At 38.4% G+C, this 22,412-nt stretch overlaps 1 protein-coding gene across 2 annotated transcripts in view; it reads left to right on the top strand.

Moving 5' to 3' along the window:
- SHQ1 (SHQ1, H/ACA ribonucleoprotein assembly factor) overlaps positions 1-22,412 on the top strand; it is a 318,538-nt gene that overhangs the window by 3,053 nt on the left and 293,073 nt on the right. For both annotated transcript variants that reach the window (XM_079795697.1, XM_079795698.1), the window contains exons 2-4: positions 10,776-10,840; positions 12,335-12,457; positions 13,420-13,580. In XM_079795697.1, the coding sequence (XP_079651823.1) occupies positions 10,776-10,840; positions 12,335-12,457; positions 13,420-13,580 (349 nt within the window). The remainder of the gene's footprint in view (positions 1-10,775; positions 10,841-12,334; positions 12,458-13,419; positions 13,581-22,412) is intronic.

Below are 22,412 nucleotides of genomic sequence, written 5' to 3'. Positions count from 1 at the left end.
TTTATTAAGTTGTGTAAGCTGTCTGTAGATGTTGGAGATTAAACCTTTATCAGTGATAACATTTGCAAATATGTTCTCCCATGCAGTGGGCCTTCTTGTTGTTTTGTTGATGGTTTCTTTAGCTGTGCAGAAGTTTTTATTTTGATGTAGTCCCATTTGTTTATTTTCTCTTTAGTTTCCATTGCCCTAGGGGCAGTATCAGTGAAGAAGTTCTTTTGGCATATGTCTGAGATTTTGCTGCCTGTGGATTCCTATAGTATTTTTATGGTTTTCCGTCTTATGTTTAAGTCCAGTATTCATTTAGAGTTTATTTTTGTGTAAGGTGTAAGTTGGTGATCTAGTTTCATTTTTTTGCATGTATCTGTCCAATTTTCCCAACACCATTTATTGAAGAGACTGTCTTGACTCCATTGTATGTTCATGCCTCCTTTGTCAAATATTAATTGAGCATAGTGGTTTGAGTTGATTTCTGGGTTCTCTATTCTATTCCATTGATCTATGTGTCTGTTCTTGTGCCAGTACCAGGCTGTTTTGAGAACAGTGCCTTTGTAATATAGCTTGAAATCTGTTATTGAGATCCCTCCTACTTTATTCTTTCTCAGTATTACTGTGGCTATTCGGGTCTTTTTTTATTCCAGATGAATTTTTGGAGAGTTCGTTCTAGGTCTGTGAAATATGCTGTTGGTATTTTAATGGGGAGTGCATTGAATCTATAGATTGCTTTGGGTAGTATGGACGTTTTGATGATGTTGATTCTACCAATCCATGAACATGGTATGTTATTCCATCTGTGTACATCTTCCTCTATCTCTCTTTTCAGTGTCCTGTAGTTTTCCACATATAGGTCTTTTACCTCCTTAGTTAAGTTTATTCCTAGGTATCTTAATTTTTTTGGTGCGATGGTAAATGGGATTGCTTTTTTAGTCTCTCTTTCTGTAAGTTCACTATTGGTGTATAGAAAGGCCATATATTTCTTGGCGTTAATTTTGTATCCTGCTACATTGCCAAATTCATTTATTAAGTCTATTAGTTTTTTGATGGAGTTTTTCGGGTTTTTTTATGTACAATATCATGTCATCTGCAAATAAGGACAGCTTTACTTCTTCTTTTCCAATTTGGATGCCTTTTATTTCTTCTTCTTGTCTAATTGCAATGGTTAATACTTCCAGTACTATGTCAAACAGGAGTGGTGAGAGTGGGCATCCCTGTCTTGTTCCTGTTCTTAGGGGAAATGGTTTTAGTTTTTGCCCATTGAGTATGATGTTTGCTGTGGGTTTATCATATATAGCTTTTATTATGTTGAGGTATGATCCTTCTGTTCCCACCTTGTTGAGAGTTTTTATCAAGAAAGGGTGTTAGATTTTGTCAAATGCTTTTTCTGCATCAATTGATATGACTATATGATTTTTATCTCTCAATTTGTTTATGCGATGTATCACATTTATTGATTTGCGGATATTGTACCATCCTTGCATTCCTGGGATAAATCCTACTTGGACATGGTGTATGATCTTTCTGATGTACTGCTGGAGCCAATTTGCTAGAATTTTGTTGAAGATTTTGGCATCTTTGTTCATGAGGGATACTGGCCTGTAATTCTCTTTCATCGTGTTGCCTTTATCTGGTTTTGGTATTAGGGTGATGCTGGCTTCATAGAAGGAGCTTGGAATTCCTCTTGAATTTTTTGGAATAGTCTGAGGAGGATAGGTTTTAGTTCTTCCTTGAATGTTTGGTAAAACTCCCCTATGAAGCCATCAGGCCCCGGGCTTTTGTTTGCCGGAAGCTTTTTGATGACTGCTTCAATTTCTTCCATAGTTACTGGCCTATTGAGCTGTTTATATTCTCCCTGATTGAGTTTTGGAAGGTTATATTTTTCTAGGAATATGTCCAACTCCTCCAGGTTGTCCAGTTTGTTGGAATAGAGTTGTTTGTAGTATTTTTTAACAATCCTTTGTATTTCGGTGGGGTCTGTTGTTATTTCACGTATTTCATTTCTGATTTTGTTTATTTGCATCCTCGCTCCTTGCTTCTTGGTGAGCCTGGCTAGAGGTTCATCAGTCTTGTTTATCCTTTCAAAGAACCAGCTCTTGGTTTTGTTGAACTTTTGTATTGTTTCTTTGGTCTCTATGTCGTTTATCTCCGCTCTGATCTTTATTATTTCCTTCTACTTACACTGGGCTTTTTTGTTGTTGCTCTTTTTCTAACTCTGAGTTGTAGGGTTAGGTAATTTATTACCATTGTTTCTTGTTTTTTTTTTTGCAGTAGGCTTGTACAGCTATGAACTTCCCTCTCAAGACTGCTTTCGCTGTGTCCCATAGATTTTGGAGTGTTGTGTTTTCATTGTCATTTGTTGCCATGATGTTTTTTATTTCTTCCTTGATCTCTGGTAACCCAGTCATTGTTTAATAGCATGCTGTTTAGTCTCCATGTGTTTGATTTCTTTGCATTGTTTTTATTGTAGTTGATTTCCAGTTTTATGCCACTGTGATTTGAGAAGATTCTTGATATGATTTCTATCTTCTTGAATTTGAAGAGACTTTGCTATAGGAATCCCTTTCCACGTCCCGCGTGGTTCAGGGTTCCGGTTCAGGGTTCGAGTTCTGGAGAAGGGCCGCACACAAAGGAAAGGAGACTTGAAGAAATTCAATTTGGCGAAATGGGAGGCCAGGCGGTAGTCCAACTCTAATGGGAGAACTACTCCTGCTCTGGCCCTGCCATCCCTTTTATTGAGGCTTTGGGGAAAACATCTTAGCCAGGATAAACAAAAATTTACATGGGAAAAACAAAGGTGGAGGCTGCTTCAGCTAACAATGTCTCAACTAAAGGGTGAGTGGTTAGAGCAATTAAGGTTGTTGACCAGCCTTCCTGTCTTCCTGTCAACATCTCTCTTTTAGTGAAACTGATTTGTTTCCGGCACTTTGCCTATGTCCCAACATATGGTCTATCTTTGAAAATGACCTATGTGCACTTGAGAAGAATGTATATTCTGTGGCTTTGAGGTGAAATGTTCTGAAGGTGTCAGTTAATTCCATCTGGTCTAGTGAGTCATTTAGGATTGATGTTTCTTTGCTGATTTTTTGTTTAGAGGATTTGTCCAATGGTAATAGTGGGGTATTAAAGTCTCCTACTATGATTGTATTGCTGTTAATCTCTCCCTTGATATCCTCCAGAAGTTTTTTTTATGTATTTGGGTGCTCCTGTATTGGGCGCATATATGTTTACCAGAGTTATTTCTTCTTGTTGGATTGCTGCGTTTAATATTATGAAGTGGCCTTCCTTATCTCTTGTTATGTTGTTCACTTTGAGATCTAATTTGTCAGATATAAGTATTGCTACCCCAGCTTTCTTTTCATTTTTATTCGCCTGGAAAACCTTTTCCATCCCTTCACCCTCAGTCTGTGGGCGTCTTTTTTTCTGAGGTGGGTTTCTTGTAGACAGCAGATATATGGGTCTTGTTTTCTTATCCAATCCGTTACCCTATGTCTTTTGGGGCATTTAATCCATTTACATTTAAAGTTATTATTGATAGGCACTTATTTGTCGCCATTTTTATTCTATACCCCTGTGTTCCTTCTTTGCTTCTCCTTTCTTTCTTTCTTTCTTTCTTTCTTTCTTTCTTTCTTTCTTTCTTTCTTTCTTTCTTTTTTTTTTTTTTTCAGCAGACCCTTTAGCATTTCTTTCATTGCTGGTTTGGTGGTGATAAACTCCCTTAGCCCTTTTTTGTCTGTGAAGCTCCTGATTTCACCTTCAATTTTGATTGATAGCCTTGCTGGGTACAGTATTCTTGGATTGAGACCCTTCCTTTGCATGACTTTGTATATTTCATTCCATTCCCTTCTGGCCTGATGCGTTTCTGTTGAGAAATCAGTTGCTAGTGTGATGGGGGTTCCTTTGTATGTAACTTTCTGTCTCTCTCTGGCTGCTTTTAAGATTCTTACTTCGTCGTTGGTGTTTTCCAACTTAATTATAATGTGCCTTGGTGTCGGTCTTTTGGGGTTCATTTTGCTTGGGACTCTGTGAGCTTCTTGGATTTGTGTGGGTTTTTCTTCCCTATATCAGGAAAGTTTTCTGTCATTATTTCTTCAAGCAGGTTTTCTATTCCTTGCTCCGTTTCCTTTCCTTCTGGTACCCCTATTATCCTGATGTTGTTTTGTTTTGTGTTGTCCCGAAGTTCCCGTAGGCTCTCCTCCTGCTTTTTAATTTTTTTTTTCTAGAAGCTGCTCTAATTGGGTATTTTTTCCCTTCTTGTCTTCTACCTCACTGATGCGGTCCTCTGCTTCTTCTAGTCTACTCTTGATGCTTTCTATTGAGTTCTTTACAACAGCTATGTCATTTTTCGTTTCTTCTTGGTTCTTCTTCATTTCCTCTTGGTTCTTACTCATATTGTCGAATTTGTCTTCCATTCTTTTCAGCCACCTTATGACCATTTCTCTGAATTCTTTCTCTGATAGGTTGCTTGCCTCTAATTTGTTTACTTCCTTTTCTGGTGATGCCTGCTTTTCTTTCATATGTGGGCTGTTTCTTTGTCTCCCCATGGTCTCTCCTCTCCGGATGTCTGGTTATGTAGTTCTCTCCTTATCCCCGGCGAAATCTGACCTTTCCTTGGTGCAGTGAAGAGCTCCGTTTAATCCGCGTGTTTGCGCCAATTGGGGACAGGTATTCTGGGGCTCCCAGCTGTTTGGTGGTTGCTGCAGTTGCGGATTTTCAGGGTTCCGATAAGATCCACTTTTCCTTTAAAGATGGTGCGGTTTCCCGGTCCGAGTCTGTAGCTCCGGGAGAGGACCCAGCCGCAGTGGGGGCTGCCCAGTCAGGAGAACCCTGTCTAGCAGTCCCCCAGCTTCTCCTGGAGTTTAGCTGTCCCTTAGCTTGCTAACAAACACTTCCCGTGCAACCCTCAGCTGTTCTTTCTTTCTGCTCCAGGACTAGCCTTAGAACACGTTTGTCTATTCAGCCGCCATTTTTTGGCTCCCTAGTTTTTCTTTCTGACAATTCATTATTGGTGTATAAAAATGCCATCAATTTCTGGTTGTTAATTTTGTATCCTGCTACATTGTCAAATTCATTTATTAAATCATTTAGTTTTTTGATGAAGTCTTTAGGTTTTACTATGTGCAATATCATATCATCAGCAAATGACAGTTTTTCTTCTTCTTTTCCGAACTAGTTCGGATGCCTTTTATTTCTTCTTCTTGTCTGATCACTGTGGCTAGTACTTCCAGTACTATGTCAAACAGAAGTGGTGAAAGAGGGCATCCCTGTCTTGTTCCTGTTCTTGAGGGAAATTATTTTATTTTTTGCCCATTGAGTATGATGTTGGCTGTAGGTTTGTCATATATTAAGGCTTTTATTATGTTGAGGTATGATCCCTCTATTCCCACTCTTGAGAGTTTTTTTTTTGTTGTTGTTTGTTGTTTTGTTTCTTAATCCTCACCCGAGGATATTTCTCCATTGACTTATTTTATTTTATTTTATTTTATTTTATTTTTTTAGAGAGAGAGAGGGAAAGATTGAGAGAAACATCGATGTGAGAAAAACACATCTGTTGGTTGTCTCCTGCACGAGCCCTGATCAGGGCCAGTGCAGGGAGCAGCCTGCAACCATGGTATGTGCCCTTGACTGGAATGGAATCTGGTACCTTTTGGCCAACTCTCTATCCCCTGAGCCAAACTGGCTGGGGCTGCTGAGAGTTTTTATCAAGAAAGGGTGATGGATTTTGTCAAATGCTTTTTCTGAATCAATTGATATGATCATGTGATTTTTGTCTCTCTGTTTGTTTATGTGATGTATCATGTTTATTGACTTGCAGATATTGTCCCAGCCTTGCATCCCCAGAATATATTCCACTTGGTCATGGTGTATAATCTTTGTAATGTAATGCTGGATCCGATTTGGTAGAATTTTGTTGAGGATTTTAGCATCAATATTCATCAGGGACGTTAGTCTGAAATTCTCTTTTCTTTGTAGTGTCTTTATCTCATTTTGGGGTTAGAATAATTATGGCTTCATAGAAAGAGCTTGGAAGTGTTCCTTCTTTTTGAAATTTTTGGAATAATCTGAGGAGGATTGGTGTTAGTTCTTTTAATGTTTGGTAAAATTCCCCTGTGAAGTTGTCTGGACCAGGGCTTTTATTTGCTGGAAGTGTTTTGATTATTGCTTCAATTTCATTGGTAGTTAGCTGGCTATTCAGGTTTTCTGATTCTTCATGATTGAGTTTTGGAAGATTGTATTTTTCTAGGAATGTCCATTTCATCTAGGTCAGGGGTCCTCAAACTACGGCCCGCGGGCCACATGCGGCCTGCCAAGGACATTTATCCGGCCCGCCGGGGTTTTTTTGCCACCGCTGCCTGTCCTGCTTAGCAGCCGACTTAGCAGTGTGCATAGGAATTTGTTCATATTTTTTTAAACTATAGTCCGGCCCTCCAACGGTCTGAGGGACAGTGAACTGGCCCCCTGTTTAAAAAGTTTGAGGACCCCTGATCTAGGTTGTCCAATTTGTTGCAATAGAGTTGTTCATAGTATCTTTTTCCCCCAATCCTTTCTATTTCTGTGGGGTTGGTTGTTACTTCACCTTTTTCACTTCTGATTTTGTTTATTTGGGTCCTCACTCTTTGCTTCTTGGTGAGCCTGGCTAGACGTTCATCAATCTTGTTTATCCTTTCAAAGAACCAGCTCTTGGTTTTATTCATCTTTTGTATTGTCTTTTTGGTCTCTATGTCATTTATTTCCTCTCTGATCTTTATTATTTCTTTCGTACTGCTTACTCTGGGCTTTTTGTTTGGCTCTCTTTCTAATTAAGTTGTAGGGTTAGATAATTTATTACCAGTTTTTCTTCTTTTTTTGGAGGTAGGCCTGTAATGCTGCAAACTTAACCTCTTAAGACTGCTTTCACTGTGTCCATAGATTTTTGATTGTTGTGTTTTCATTGTCATTTGTTTCTAGGATGCTTTTTATTTCTTCTTTGATCTCTTTGCTAACCCCATTGTTTAATAACATGCTTTTTTAGTTGATTTCTAATTTTATGCCATTGTGTTCTGAGAAGATGCTTGATGTGATTTCAGTCTTCTTGAACTTGAAGAGACTTTGCCTATGTTCCAATATGTAGTCTATCTTTGAAAGTGTCCTCTTTGCACTCAAGAAGAATGCATATTCTGTAGCTTGGGGTTAAAATGTTCTAAAGATGTCAGTTAGTTCCATCTGATTTAGTGAATTGTTTAGGATTGCTGTTTCTTTGTGGATTTTTTTTTGTCTAGAAGATTTATCCAGTGAATTCAATGGGGTATTAAAGTCCCCGATTATGATAGTATTACTGTTGATCTCACCCTTGATATCTTCCAGAAGGTTTTTTATGTATTTGGATGTTCCTGTATTGGGTGCATATATGTTTACCAGACTTATATCTTCTTGTTGTATTGATCCCTTTAGTATTATGAAGTGACCTTCCTTATGTCTTGTTATGGCCTTCAGTTTGAGATCTATTTAGTTAGATATAAGTATTACCACACCAGTTTTTTGTTCGTTTGTTTTTTCATTTTTGTTTGCCTGAAAAAATTGTTTCCATCCCTTGACTTTCAGTCTGTGTGAGTCCCTTGTTCTGAGGTGGGTTTCTTGTAGACAGCATATGTATGGGTCATGTTTTATTATCCATTCAGCCACTTGATGTCTTTTGATTGGAGCATTTAATCCATTTACGTTTAAAGTTATTGATAAGTACTTGTTTGTAGCCATTTTTATTCCTTATGTCTGTGTTCCTTCTTCCCTTCCTACTTCTTCTTTTTAAACTTTCCCTGTAGCATTTCTTGCACTCCTGGCTTGGTAGTAATAAACTCCCTTAACCTTTTTTTTTTTTTGTCTGTGAAGCTCTATTTCCCCTTCAATTTTGAATGATAGTCTCGCTGGAGAGAGTATTCTTGGATCCAGTCCCTTGCTTTGTATACTTCATTCCATTCACTTCTGGTCTGATGTGTTTCTGTTGAGAAATCATTTGATAATCTAATCGAAGATTCCTTGTAAGTAACTTTCTGTTTTTCTTGCACCCCTTAAGATTCTCTCTTTGTCACTAATGTTTGCCATGGTAATCACATGTTGTAGTGTGGGTCTTTTTGGGTTCATCTTGTTTGGGACTCTGTGCTTTTGTGACTTCTTCCCCAAATCAGGGAAATTTTCTGTCATTATTTCTTCAGATAATTTTTATAATTCTTGCTGCTCTTCTTGTCCTTCTGGCAACCCTATTATATGAATGTTGCTTCTTTTCATGTTGTCCCAAAGCTCCCTTAAGCTATCCTCCTGCTTTTGACTTTTTTTTCTCCAGTTACTGCTCAGCTTTTTCTAGTCTACTGTTGAAACCTTCCATTGTGTTCTTTATTTTAGCTATATAATTCTTCATTTTGACTTCGTTCTTACATATGTTGTTGATTTTTCTCATCCAGCCAGTTTTGGAACTCTATGTCCATTATGCAGAATTCTTTCTCTGACATATTGTTTACCTCCATTTCATTTAGTTTCTTTTCTGACTTTTCTTTCTTTTGGGGGTTGTTTCTCTGTCTCCCCATTTTTGCTGTCTATTTTTGGTCCTGGGCTCCCTGCTTAGGGTCTGAGGAGTTGAAGCCCCTAGCACAAACATGTCAAACTCAAAGGGCCAAATAAACAAAGTTTAAGTTTGTGTGGGCTGCAAAAAAACCAAAAGCTTCAATTTTCATAGAAATGTAGGTTTATTTTGATAGAGACATGCTGAATATAAAGGGCTGAAATAAATGAGTAATCATTAACATAGAATAATAGAACACTTTATTAAAATTAATGTTTTCTTAAACATTAACTTACCAGACACGGAATAACTGCACAAATTAACCCTTTCCACTCGCTTGCTTTTTTCTCGATTCCTTTATTCTAATGCTAACCGTGTCGGGTCACACTCGACATCCGAGTGCAAAAGGTTAATAAGCATAATGCAAATAAACCTATTTTTCTTGTTCTCCGAAAGCAAAATATTTCCTGTTGTGCACACCAAACAAGTGAGTCCAAGACTAATGATATGGCAGTTGGCTGCTAAAATATTCACTGTGGAGAGAAATGGTGTGCCTGCTTGTATGGGAAATAAATGCAACACGCTTATACTGATTAGTCATTAGCGAATGTTGTAGTTCATTATTAATAATTATGTATGACAGGATATTGTAAAAATTAAGTTATGGAATTTTTATTAAAATGTTTCTTACATACCGTTATATTGGCTGGACCACAAAAATATTCGTTGTGGGCCGCATGTGGCCTGTGAGCCACAAGTTTGACATGCTCCCCCTAGCTAGCCTGGGGTCTGGGTCTGTCTTGAGTTTCACACCTTTATTGTCTCTCTTCTGAGTTCTGTCTCCTCCCACGGTCTGGTACCTCGGTTGTCCACTTCAGATTCTTGAGGTCGGTGGGGCGAGTGCACAGTTCCTCTGGTGTGGGACTCTCTGAGAGGGCCCAAAGCCCTCTGGCATGCACTTCACTGTGCGGCCCCAGCACCAAGGCAGGACGGTGCCCTAGATCTCTGGCAGCGCACTTGCAGTGTGGTCCTGTCACATGTGGCTGGGCACACCAGTTCGCACCAGCAGCTCTGACCTGGGCCAGGGGTAGGATGCGTGCCAGGGTGACAGCTCTATACTGGGACCGGGGATGGAGCGGGGTGTGGGGTACCCCTGGCTTGCACTCGCAGCGTGGGGACCTGAAATGCGGGGTTGGGCTCCTGCGAGGAGGCGCCGCTCAGCAGGTCTTTCTGGCATGCACTCGCCGCAGAAGTCTGGGACCCATGGCGTGGAACCTTGGTTGCTCACTGCCGGGCACTTAGCAGTGGTGGTTCCATACAGGTTATGGCTGGGCAAGTGGCTCCCTGCACAGGTCCAGGGATGGTATCTGAGGTCGGTGTGGATGTTGGCATGGCTGTACTCCTAGCCCCTATTGCTCCCCTCTACCAGATGGCATGGGTTTGGTGCCAAAGCTGCGCTGGCCTTGGAGTGCCCACGGCGGTAGCCCGTCCAGGAGAGCCCAATCTGCCAGTCCCTGGGATTCCTGAGATAGCTATCTGTCCCTCATTCACCCACACACATACCACCCATGTCCACACACACCCCTTATCCTTTATTCTGTCACACTCTCTGCCTCCCAGCTGTCCTTTTGGCCACCATGTTCGAATTCCCTGTAGTCCAGACTTCTACTTTAGAAGAATTATTTTAGGGCCTCAATGGAAGACTGACAGAACCAGAGTAAAGCTGGAAACAGGAATCAGTTCATTTCCTTTAGTATGAAAGAAAAGAAAATCCCCATGTAGTAATTACAAGATTTGAGAAAAACATTTTTGTTTTGTTGTGTTTTTTTTTTTTTAGTAGTAATTTGCCCAACACAAACAATTGGTTTTGTTGTTTCTTTATTGTCTCTCCTCACCCCTCTTTTTTGGTAGCCAATTAGTCTACTTTTATTGGGCCCACGCTGTGGCAGGCACCAGGCATATAAATAACTCATTCATTAGGAAGCTGGAAGTACTGTAACAATGGTGATAATTATATTGTGGCTTTCCTCTTTAAGTATTTATTTTATTGATGAGTAGTAGTATTTAGACAGAGGAGTCATCTCTAATTTTTTTTTATCTTAGCTAGGAAAGAAGTCTGTTATTTACTTTGTAAAATGTTAAATAAATGCTGAGGGATTTCCTTTTAAAATGGTTGATAGTTTTCAATGTATACTGGTCACTTATACTTTGTAGTTTAAGGACTTAATGAGCTCTTATATTAAATTTGCAGATTAACTCTTCCTGGGAGAATTGTAGAAAATGGAAGTGAAAAAGGGTCCTATGATGCAGATAAAGGTATTTGGAGATTTTTGTTAGTTTTGTTCTTTGGATTCTTCATGTTAATGTTACTATGTAAAAATCTTTCAAGACTAGAGGCCTGATGCACGAAATTCGTGCAAGAGTAGGCCCTCACAGCCCCGGCTTTGTGCGGAAGGTTGTCTGGATGGCCGTTCCGCTGTTCGGCCGTTCAGTTGATTTGCATATTATGCTTTTATTATTAGAGATACTGTGAGGACCTTTTAGGTGTATTGCAAGTGCAGTCTGTCCCTATGACTAAAGTTTTTCAGTGTCCAGTGCTGTTATTCATGGATTTCTTAAAAATGACAATTTTTTTAGTCTTTGGAAGTATTTCCCAGTATTCTTCACAGTAAACTTAACACTCTGCTTGTGTGAGGCAATAGATGACATAGATGATTTTAGCTGTGAGTCAAATCTTTCTTGTACAATTTCAAACTCAAAATTTAATTATATGTAGATGAGAAAGAAGCTGTTCCTAGGTGGCATTTAAAGGCTGACAGAATTTTCTTCTCGTGAATAAGTCGTTCAGCTAGCCCTAAAACCATTTTTTATCTTTATGTAAGTAGTTTGTTATTGGGTAGGAATAAGAATACACTGTGTGCTCTTACGTATTTATCCAGGGAGTATTATCTATTGGCCTTCATGAACTAGGGAAAGGGCGGAAAGATGGGATGACAATGTTAAGTGACAATAGTGCAATATAATTAATGTGATAAAGAAGTATAATGAAACTGCCTTCCTAGGTTTAAATCTGCTTTTAATTGCATATAAGTTGTTATTACATTTTAAAAGGACATAGGACTTGAGAAAGGTTGCTATATGTGGAAATATTTTGGGTTAATTGCATTTAATATATTTAGATAAGGTTTAGTACACTGAAAGAATAAAATGTTTTAGAATGTAAGAGTAGTAAATAATGTAATGAGTTCATAGCTGAGCCTAGTTGAAGTTTGATAAACCCAGTCAAGGAAAGAAAAGAAGTACATAGGTATAATTTATATCTGCCTTAGACTGACTTTAGGAATGTAGCTCTTAAGATAGTAAAGGATTTTATTAAGCTATAACTGCTTTTTGTGTATTTTTGAAATTGCTGCTATTCTGTATAGGATAATGTATCCTGATTTTTTTTTGCCTCCCTAGTCCAGAAATACATTTTATAAGTAGCTGCTATTACCCTCTCAGGCTATTGAGTTTTGGACTTTTTGATTTGGACTTTTAATATTATCAATAGTTAGGGTGATATTGCAGTAAGACTAAAGCATTCAGCAGCTTTAACAAATTAATTTCTTATAGTGGTGACAGCTGAATTAGTGGTTCTGAAAAACCCAGTTGGAACTTTTCTGATTTTTAGTCACTAAATTTATGTAAGGCCATAATTTTGGAGCTTTATAAAATAGAATTATATCTAAACATATATATATTACATAGATATATTTGTGAAGTCTTTGAGTATTTTAATCTTGTTAACCATAAAACAAATTTATGTTTAAGGAATTTTTACCATTCAGTTACCCAAAGAAACTCCTGGTCAGCATTTTGAGGGGCTGAACATGTTAACTGCGCTTCTGGCACCAAGAAAATCCAGGACTGCAAAACCACTTGTGGAGGAAATAGGTATGTTTATTGCAGTTGGAACAACAAAAAAAGAAAAGCAGAATAATTGGAATGTTGTATATTTCCAGGGGAAAAGGAATATAGCAAATAGGAGATTGGAGAAAATACTTCAGGTGACAAGATAAGGAGGTTTTGTGAAAATAGTTCATTTGGCAACATATAATTTATTTTTAAAAAAATATATTTTATTGATTTTTTTACAGAGAGGAAGGGAGAGGGATAGAGAGTTAGAAACATTGATGAGAGAGAAACATTAATCAGCCGCCTCCTGCACACCCCCTACTGGGGATGTGCCCACGACCAAGGTACATGCCCTTGACCGGAATCGAACCTGGGACCTTTCAGTCCACAGGCCGATGCTCTATCCACTGAGCAGGGTGGCAACATACAATTTAAAGACATAAAGAACTCCATTGAACCAGTAGGTCGGTCATATTTTTGAATAAATTAAAATAGCATCTCTGTCTCTGGCAAAATATTGGCCACTTGAGCTAAAATTAGAAGTGTACAATTCAGTGAGCTACATGAAGTGAACACCAATATTAGAGTAGAAATGGAACATTTCCAGTACCCTGGAATCCTACCTGGGCTTCCTCCCTTTACTTGTCCCTCCTCCTCTCCAAGGTACCCACTGTCCTCAGTTTTGCCTGTTTTTGAATTGTATATAAATATAATTTCACAGTATGTGTTCATTTTTGACTGGCTTCTGTCACTTAACATTTTTGTGAGATTTATGCATATATGGCTGAGGCCTGTTTGCTTTTACTGTATTTATTATTCTATTCATACATCCTATCATGGGTGGATTGTGGGTTAGATCCATTTTTTTGCTATCTAGTATATGAATATTCTTTTACTGTGTTTTGGTGCAACACAGGCAGTCATTTTTCCTCCATTTTTTTCTTCCTTGAGTTGTACCTAGGAAATCCAGTATTTTAAAAAGTTAATATTTAACACATTAGGTGCTTCTGAGGTTTCTGAGGAAGGAGTAGAAGATGACGATGAAGACTTTGACTGGGAAATTGAACAGTCCCCCTATGAAGAGGTGCCAGAAGGTGCTGTGCACCCGCAGGGCCACTATGGATTTGGAGGCCTGCGATCGGGAGTGTTTCAGCGGTTACAGGTACGCTGTCTTCCCAGAAGACCTGGGCACTTAGGTTTTACACGTAGATATTGTGGTCTCAGTTCTGCTCATCCGGGGAGTGAGTTTGTGAACGTTACAGGAGGTGACCTGCTGAGAGCACAAAGCTCAGCTACTGTCCGCACACATGATAGGTGCTCCTGCCTGTCCATTGCTCGGCTGCTCGGCCCAGGCTCCACGCATCCAGGTGGATGACGCTCTCCAGCTCTTTGTTCTGCGCTTGGTTCAGGGTTCTAGACATTAGGTTTTAAAACACAAAGTGGAACCACCTCTCCTCATACTTCTGGAAAGCTTTGTGTTTTATATGACAGTCATGTGCTTATGGCGGGTGTCTCGCAGTCCGGGGCTCTTGCAGTCTGGGACCCCTCGCTTCTTATTGCCCACCTGCAGCGGAGGTGGGAGAGGCTCCTGCCATTGCCGCTGCGCTCGCCAGCCATGAGTCTGGCTTCTGGCTGAGCGGTGCTCCCCTGTGGGAGCGCACTGACCATGGGGGCAGCTCCTGCGTGAGTGTCTGCCCCCTAGTGGTCAGTGTGTGTCATAGCGACCGATTTTCATATTAGGGTTTTATTAGATAGGATGTTCCTGGTGAGAGTGAGTTTGTGTTGCTTGATCAGATTGTTTAGTTTTTGGTGTACGGTAGGCACTTCTGTCTCTTTACTCTTGATGGGGATTGAATGTAATCTCTTGTTAAAACCCGATTATATGTCAGTTAGGCTAAACAAGAATGGCATCACTTTCTCTTCCTCAAATAATGTAGGAAATTTGTCTTCATTTTAGGTTATCTAGGAATATTGAAATGATGAAATGGAGAGGAAATATTTTGGATTACTTTGTAATATTGTTTTATAGAAAATGTATTCCTAGAATGCTGTGTGATGAAAGTGTTAATGAACCACTCTCTTAGGTTCTTGCCTTTTTTAAAATGAAAGAAACAGCAATGAGCAGTTTGTTTTATTTCATTCCTGTCTGAGTAGAGAATGTTAAACCTGTTGTAATGTGGTTTATTATAGTAAGACATATTTGAGTTTACCAAGGAAAGGTAAATGACCTATGCTGTAGTCCCACTTCTACCTGTGTACAAGGAAGTTTCATTTCCGCTTTGTAAAACAGAGAGAACTTTGTTCACCTCTTTATAAGGTATAGTGCTATGTAATTTATTTCTAGAAAATTTAAGGAGATGCTACATTGTGTAAACTCTTTGAAAACAACTATAAGCCGGGACCGGTTTGGCTCAGTGGATAGAGCGTCGGCCTGCGGACTCAAGGGTCCCAGGTTCGATTCCGGTCAAGGGCATGTACCTTGGTTGCGGGCACATCCCCAGTGGGGGGTGTGCAAGAGGCAGCTGATCGATGTTTCTCTCTCATCGATGTTTCTAACTCTATCCCTCTCTCTTCCTCTCTGTAAAAAATCAATAAAATATATTAAAAAAAAAAAAAAGAAAGAAAACAACTATAAGATGCTAGAAAGACCTCTGCCCTTGAAAAATATAAAATTCTCTTAAGATTCCTTAAAGGGAACAAAATTGGGATTTACTTAGGAGCAAACAATTCTGATGAACTTTTTCCTTAAAAAACCTGTGACACTTTTCTGCTGAATTATGATCTATTTTGTTATGAGAGATGTCTGAGATTTTGTTGCCTATGGTTTCTTCTAGTATTTTTATGGTTTAATGACTTACATTAAAGTCTTTTATCCATTTTGAGTTTATTCTTGTATATGGTATAAGGTGGTGGTATAGTTTCATTTTTTTGCATGTTGTATCTCTTCAATTTTCCCAGCACCATTTATTGAAGAGACTGTCTTGATTCCATTGTGTATTCTTGCCTTCTTTTGTTAAATATTAATTGAGCGTGATGTCTTAGGTTGATTTCTGGGTTCTCTATTCTGTTCCATTGATCTATATGCCTGTTCTTGTGCCAGTACCAGGCTGTTTTGAGTACAGTGGCTTTGAAGTATAATTTGATATCTGGTATTGTGATTCCTTCAACTTTGTTCTTCTTTCTCAAGATTGCTGCGGCTATTCAAGGTCTTTTTTGGTTCCATATAAATTTTTGGAGTATTTGTTGTAGATCTGTGAAATAGCGCTGTTGTTATTTTAATAGGGATTGCATTGGATATGTAGATTGCTTTGGGAAGTATGGACATTTTAATGATGTTAATCCTACAAATCCATGAACATGATATATTCTTCTACTTGTTCATATCTTCCTCAATCTCTTTTTTTCAACATCCTGTAGTTTTCCGAGTACAAGTCTTTTACAACTCCTTGGTTAAGTTATTCCTAAGTATCTTAATTTTTTTTGTTGCAGTGGTAAATGAAAATAATTGTTTAGTTTCTTTTTTTGCGAATTCACTATTGGTGTGTAAAAATTCCATTGATTTCAATTTTGTACCTTGCTGCAATGCCAAATTCACTTATTAAATCTAGTAATTTTTTGATGGAGTCTTTAGGGTTTTCTGTGTACAATATCATGTCATCTTAGAATAATGACAGTTTTATCTCCTCCTTTCCAATTTGGATGCCTTTTATTTCTTTTTGTCTGATCCCTGTGGCTACAACTTCCAGGACTATTTTGAATGAGAGTGGTGAAAGCAGACATCCCTATCTTGTTCTTGTTCTTAGGGGAAATGGTCTTAGTTTTTGCCCATTGAGTATGATGTTCGCTGTAGGTTTGTCATGCATGGCCTTTATTATGTTGAGGTATGATCCCTCTATTCCCACTTTGCTGAGAGTTTTTATCAACAGTGTGTGTTGGATTTTCTCAAATGAGTTTTTTGTGTCTATTTATAGGATCATGTGATTTTTGTCTTTCAGTTTATTTATGTGATATATCATGTTTATTGACTTGTGAATTTTGTACCAGCCTTGCATCCATGGAATAAATCCCACTTGGTCATGATCTTTTTAATATATTGCTGGATTCAAATTGCTAATATTTTGTTGGGGGTTTTAGCATCCATGTTCATCTAGAATATTGGCCTGCAATTCTCTTTCCTTATAGTGTCTTTATTTGTTTATGGGATTAGGATAATGTTGGCCTCATAGAAAGAAGTTCAAAGTGTTGCTTCCTCTTGAAATTTTTGAAATAGTTTTGAGGAGTATAGGTGTTAGTTCTTCGAATGTTCGGTAAGACTCCCCTGTGAAGCCATCTGGACCAGGATTTTGTTTTCTGGGAATTTTTAAATTACTGATTCAGTTTTATCCATTGTTATTGGCCTATTCAGGTTTTTCTGATTCTGTTTTTAGAGGTTTTATTTTTTAGGAATTTGTCCATTTCATTCACATTGTTAGCTTGTTGGCATATCGTTGTTCATAGTATTTTCTTACAATTCTTTGTGTTGCTGTGGTGTCAGTTGTTACTTTGCTGCTTCCATTTCTTATTTTACTTATTTGGGTCCTCTCTTTGTTTCTTGATGAGTCTGGTTAATGGTTCATCAATCTTGTTTATCTTTTCAAAGAACCAGCTCTTGGCTTCATTGATCTTTTGTACTTTTTTTGGTCTCTATGTCATTTATTTTTGCTCTAATCTTTTTTTTTTTTTATTGAGGTATTATATGTGTACATATCTTACCATTACCCCCCCCACCCCACACCCACACTTGCCCTCACCCCCCAGAGTTTTGCGTCCATTGTTTATGCTTATATGCATGCATACAAGTCCTTCGTTTGATTGCTTATCTCCCCCCCCTCTCCCTAACTTTCCCCCTGTAATTTGAAAGTCTGTTTGTTGCTTTACTGTCTCTGTATCTATCTTTTTGTTCATCAGTTTATAATGTTCTTTATTATCCATAAATGAGTGAGATCATGTGGTATTTTTCTTTCATTGACTGGCTTATTTCACTTAGTATAATATTCTCCAATTCCATCCAGGTTGCTGCAAATGATGAGAATTCCTTCTTTTTTATGGCAGCATAGTATTCCATTGTGTAGATGTACCACAGTTTTCTGTTCCAGTCATCTGCTGACGGGCACCTAGGCTGTTTCCAAATCTTAGCTATTGTAAATTGTGCTGCTATGAACATAGGGGTGCATATATCCTTTCTGATTGGTGTTTCTAGTTTCTTCGGATATATTCCCAGGAGTGGGGTTACTGGGTCAAATGGGAGTTCCATTTTCAGTTTTTTGAGGAAACTCCATACTGTTCTCCACAGTGGCTGCACCAGTCTGCATTCCCACCAGCAGTGCACGAGGGTTCCTTTTTCTCCGCATCCTCGCCAACACTTGTCGTTTGTTGATTTGTTGATGATAGCCATTCTGACAGGTGTGAGATGGTACCTCATTGTTGTTTTGATTTGCATCTCTCGGATAATAAGTGACTTTGAGCATGTTTTCATGTGTCTCTTGGCCTTCCTTCTGTCTTCTTTTGAAAATATTCTGTTTAGGTCCGTTGCCCATTTTTTTATTGGATCATTTATCTTCCTTTTATTAAGTTGCATAAGCTGCCTGTAGATATTGGAGATTAAACCTTTATCAGTGCTAGCATTTGCAAATATGTTCTCCCATGCAGTGGGCTTTCTTGTTGTTTTGTTGATGGTTTCTTTTGCTGTAAAAAAGCTTTTTATTTTGATGTAGTCCCATTTGTTAATTTTCTCTTTAGCTTCCATTGCCCTAGGGGCAGTGTCAGTGAAGAAGTTCTTTTGGCATATGTCTGAGATTTTGTTGCCTGTGGATTCCTCTAGTATTTTTATGGTTTCCCGTCTTATGTTTAAGTCCTGTATCCATTTTGAGTTTATTTTTGTGTATGGTGTAAGTTGGTGATCTAGTTTCATTTTTTTGCATGTGTGTGTCCAATTTTCCCAACACCATTTATTGAAGAGACTGTCTTGATTCCATTGTATGTTCATGCCTCCTTTGTCAAATATTAATTGAGCATAGTGGTTTGGGTCGATATCTGGATTCTTTATTCTGTTCCATTGATCTATATGTTTGTTCTTGTGCCAGTACCAGGCTGTTTTGAGAACAGTGGCTCTGTAATATAGCTTGAAATCTGGTATTGAGATCCCTCCTACTTTATTCTTCTTTCTCAGGATTGCTGCGGCTATTCGGGGTCTTTTTTTATTCCAGATGAATTTTTGGAGAGTTCTTTCTAGGTCTGTGAAATATACTGTTGGTATTTTGATGGAGAGTGCATTGAATCTGTAGATTGCTTTGGGTAGTATGGACATTTTAATGATGTTGATTCTACCAATCCATGAACATGGTATGTTCTTCCATCTGTTTATGTCTTCCTCTATCTCTTTTTTCAGTGTCCTGTAGTTTTCCGCGTATAGGTCTTTTACCTCCTTAGTTAAGTTTATCCCTAGGTATCTTAATTTTTTTGGTGCGATGGTAAATGGGATTGCTTTTTTAGTCTCTCTTTCTGAAAGTTCACTATTGGTGAATAGAAATGCCATAGATTTCTTGGCGTTAATTTTGTATCCCGCTACATTGCCGAATTCATTTATTAAGTCTATTAGTTTTTTGATGGAATCTTTTGGGTTTTTTATGTACAATATCATGTCATCTGCAAAGAAGGACAGCTTCACTTCTTCTTTTCCAATTTGGATGCCTCTTATTTCTTCTTCTTGCCTAATTGCGGTAGCTAATACTTCCAGTACTATGTCAAACAGGAGTGGTGAGAGTGGGCATCCCTGTCTTGTTCCTGTTCTTAGGGGAAATGGTTTTAGTTTTTGCCCATTGAGTATGATGTTTGCTGTGGGTTTATCATATATAGCTTTTATTATGTTGAGGTATGATCCTTCTATTCCCACCTTGTTGAGAGTTTTTATCAAGAAACGGTGTTGGATTTTGTCAAATGCTTTTTCTGCATCTATTGATATGACTATATGATTTTTATCTCTCAATTTGTTTATGTGATGTATCACATTTATTGATTTGCGGATATTGTACCATCCTTGCATTCCTGGGATAAATCCTACTTGGTCATGATATATGATCTTTCTGATGTATTGCTGGAGCTGATTTGCTAGGATTTTGTTGAGGATTTTGGCATCTATGTTCATGAGGGATATTGGTCTGTAATTCTCTTTCATTGTGTTGTCTTTATCTGGTTTTGGTATTAGGGTGATGCTGGCTTCATAGAAGGAGCCTGGAAGTGTTCCTTCCTCTTGAATTTTTTGGAATAGTCTGAGGAGGATAGGTTTTAGTTCTTCCTTGAAAGTTTGGTAAAACTCTCCTGTGAAGCTGTCTGGCCCCGGGCTTTTGTTTGCCGGAAGCTTTTTGATGACTGCTTCAATTTCTTCCATAGTTACTGGCCTGTTGAGCTGTTTAGATTCTTCCTGATTGAGTTTTGGAAGGTTGTATTTGTCTAGGAATATGTCCATTTCCTCCAAGTTCTCCAGTTTGTTGGAATAGAGTTGTTCGTAGTATTTTGTAACAATCCTTTGTATTTCATCAGGGTCTGTTGTTATTTCACCTCTTTCATTTCTGATTTTGTTTATTTGGGTCCTCTCTCTTTGCTTCTTGGTGAGCCTGGCTAGAGGCTCATCAATCTTGTTTATCCTTTCAAAGAACCAGCTCTTGGTTTTGTTGATCTTTTGTATTGTTTCTTTGGTCTCTATGTCGTTTATCTCCGCTCTGATCTTTATTATTTCTTTCCTTCTGCTTACACTGGGCTTTTCTTGTTGCTCTCTCTAACTCTTTGAGTTGTTGGGTTAGGTAATTTATTACCATTGTTTCTTGTTTTTTGCAGTAGGCTTGTAGAGCTATGAACTTCCCTCTCAGGACTGCTTTCGCTGTGTCCCACAGATTTTGGATTGTTGTGTTTTCATTGTCATTTGTTGCCATGATGTTTTTTATTTCTTCCTTGATGTCTTTGGTAACCCAGTAATGGTTTAATAGCATGTTGTTTAGTCTCCATGTGTTTGATTTCTTTGGGTTGTTTTTATTGTAGTTGATTTCCAGTTTTATGCCACTGTGATCTGAGAAGAAACTTGATATGATTTCTATCTTCTTGAATTTGGAGAGACTTTGCCTATGTCCTAACATATGGTCTATCTTTGAAAATGTCCCATGTGCACTTGAGAAGAATGTATATTCTGTGGCTTTGGGGTGAAATGTTCTGAAGATGTCGATTAATTCCATCTGGTCTAGTGAGTCATTTAGGATTGATGTTTCTTTGCTGATTTTTTGTTTAGAGGATTTGTCCAGTGGTGATAGTGGGGTATTGAAGTCTCCTACTATAATTGTATTGCTGTCAATCTCTCCTTTGATATCTTCCAGGAGTTTTTTAATGTATCTTGGTGCTCCTGTGTTGGGTGCATATATGTTTACCAGAGTTATTTCTTCTTGTTGGATTTCTCCCTTTAGTATTATGAAGTGGCCTTCATTATCTCTTGTTATGTCCTTCACTTTGAGATCTAATTTGTCAGCTATAAGTATTGCTACCCCAGCTTTTTTTTCATTTCCATTCGCCTGGAATACCTTTTTCCATCCCTTTACTCTCAGTCTGTATGCGTCCTTTTTTTTGAGGTGGGTTTCCTGTAGACAGCAGATATATGGGTTTTGTTTTCTTATCCAATCTGTTACCCTATGTCTTTTGATTGGGGCATTTAATCCATTTACATTTAAAGTTATTATTGATAGGCACTTATTTGTCGCCATTTTTATTCTATACCCCTCTGTTCCTTCTTTGCTTCCTATTTCTTTCTTTTTTTTTTTTTTACAGCAGACCCTTTAGCATTTCTTTCATTGCTGGTTTGGTGGTGATAAACTCCCTTAGCCCTTTTTTGTCTGTGAAGCTCCTGATTTCACCTTCAATTTTGATTGATAGCCTTGCTGGGTACAGTATTCTTGGATTGAGACCCTTCCTTTGCATGACTTTGTATATTTCATTCCATTCCCTTCTGGCTTGATGAGTTTCTGTTGAGAAATCAGTTGCTAGTCTGATGGGGGTTCCTTTGTATGTAACTGTCTGTCTCTCTCTGGCCGCTTCTAAGATTCTTACTTTGTCGTTGGTGTTTGCCAACTTAATTATAATGTGCCTTGGCGTCGGTCTTTTGGGGTTCATTTTGCTTGGAACTCTGTGAGCTTCTTGGATTTGTGTGGGTTTTTTCTTCCCTATATCAGGGAAGTTTTCTGTTATTATTTCTTCTAACAGGTTTTCTATTCCTTGCTCCGTTTCCTTTCCTTCTGGTACCCCTATTATCCTGATGTTGTTTTGTTTTGTGTTGTCCTGAAGTTCCCTTAGGCTCTCCTCATGCTTTCTAATTTTTGTTTCTAGAAGCTGTTGTAATTGGGTATTTTTTTCCATCTTGTCTTCTAGCTCACTTATGCGGTCCTCTGCTTCTTCTAGTCTACTCTTGATGCTTTCTATTGAGTTCTTTACAGCAGCGATGTCATTTTTCATTTCTTCTTGGTTCTTCTTCATTTCCTCTTGGTTCTTACTCATATTGTCGAATTTGTCTTCCATCCTTTTCAGCCACCTTATGACCATTTCTCTGAATTCTTTCTCTGATAGGTTGTTTGCCTCTAGTTCGTTTACTTCCTTTTCTGGTGATGCCTGCTTCTCTTTCCTGGGGGGGCTAGTTTTTTGTCTCCCCATGGTCTTTCTTCTCTGGATGTCTGGTTATATAGTTCTCTCTCTCCGGCGTTGATTTAAAGGTACAAAATACAACACAACCAGGCACAACGCACAAGGCACTGAACAGAATTGTATTCACGATATTAATAACCTCCAATAAAGGTAACCACCAGAGAAAGACAAATTAGGGAATAGGAGTGGAAGAGGGAGAGTAAAAAGAAAGGACAAAAAAAAAAAAAAAAGAGTGTGAATCTGAACTTGGGAGAAGAGCAGAAAAAAAAAAGAAAAGAAA

Source organism: Cnephaeus nilssonii (assembly GCF_951640355.1).
Source record: "Cnephaeus nilssonii genome assembly, chromosome: 17".
NCBI classification, from domain to species: Eukaryota; Metazoa; Chordata; class Mammalia; order Chiroptera; family Vespertilionidae; genus Cnephaeus; species Cnephaeus nilssonii.
The sequence above is the reverse complement of the archived record's forward strand: the minus strand, read 5'-3'. Positions and strand labels throughout refer to the sequence as shown.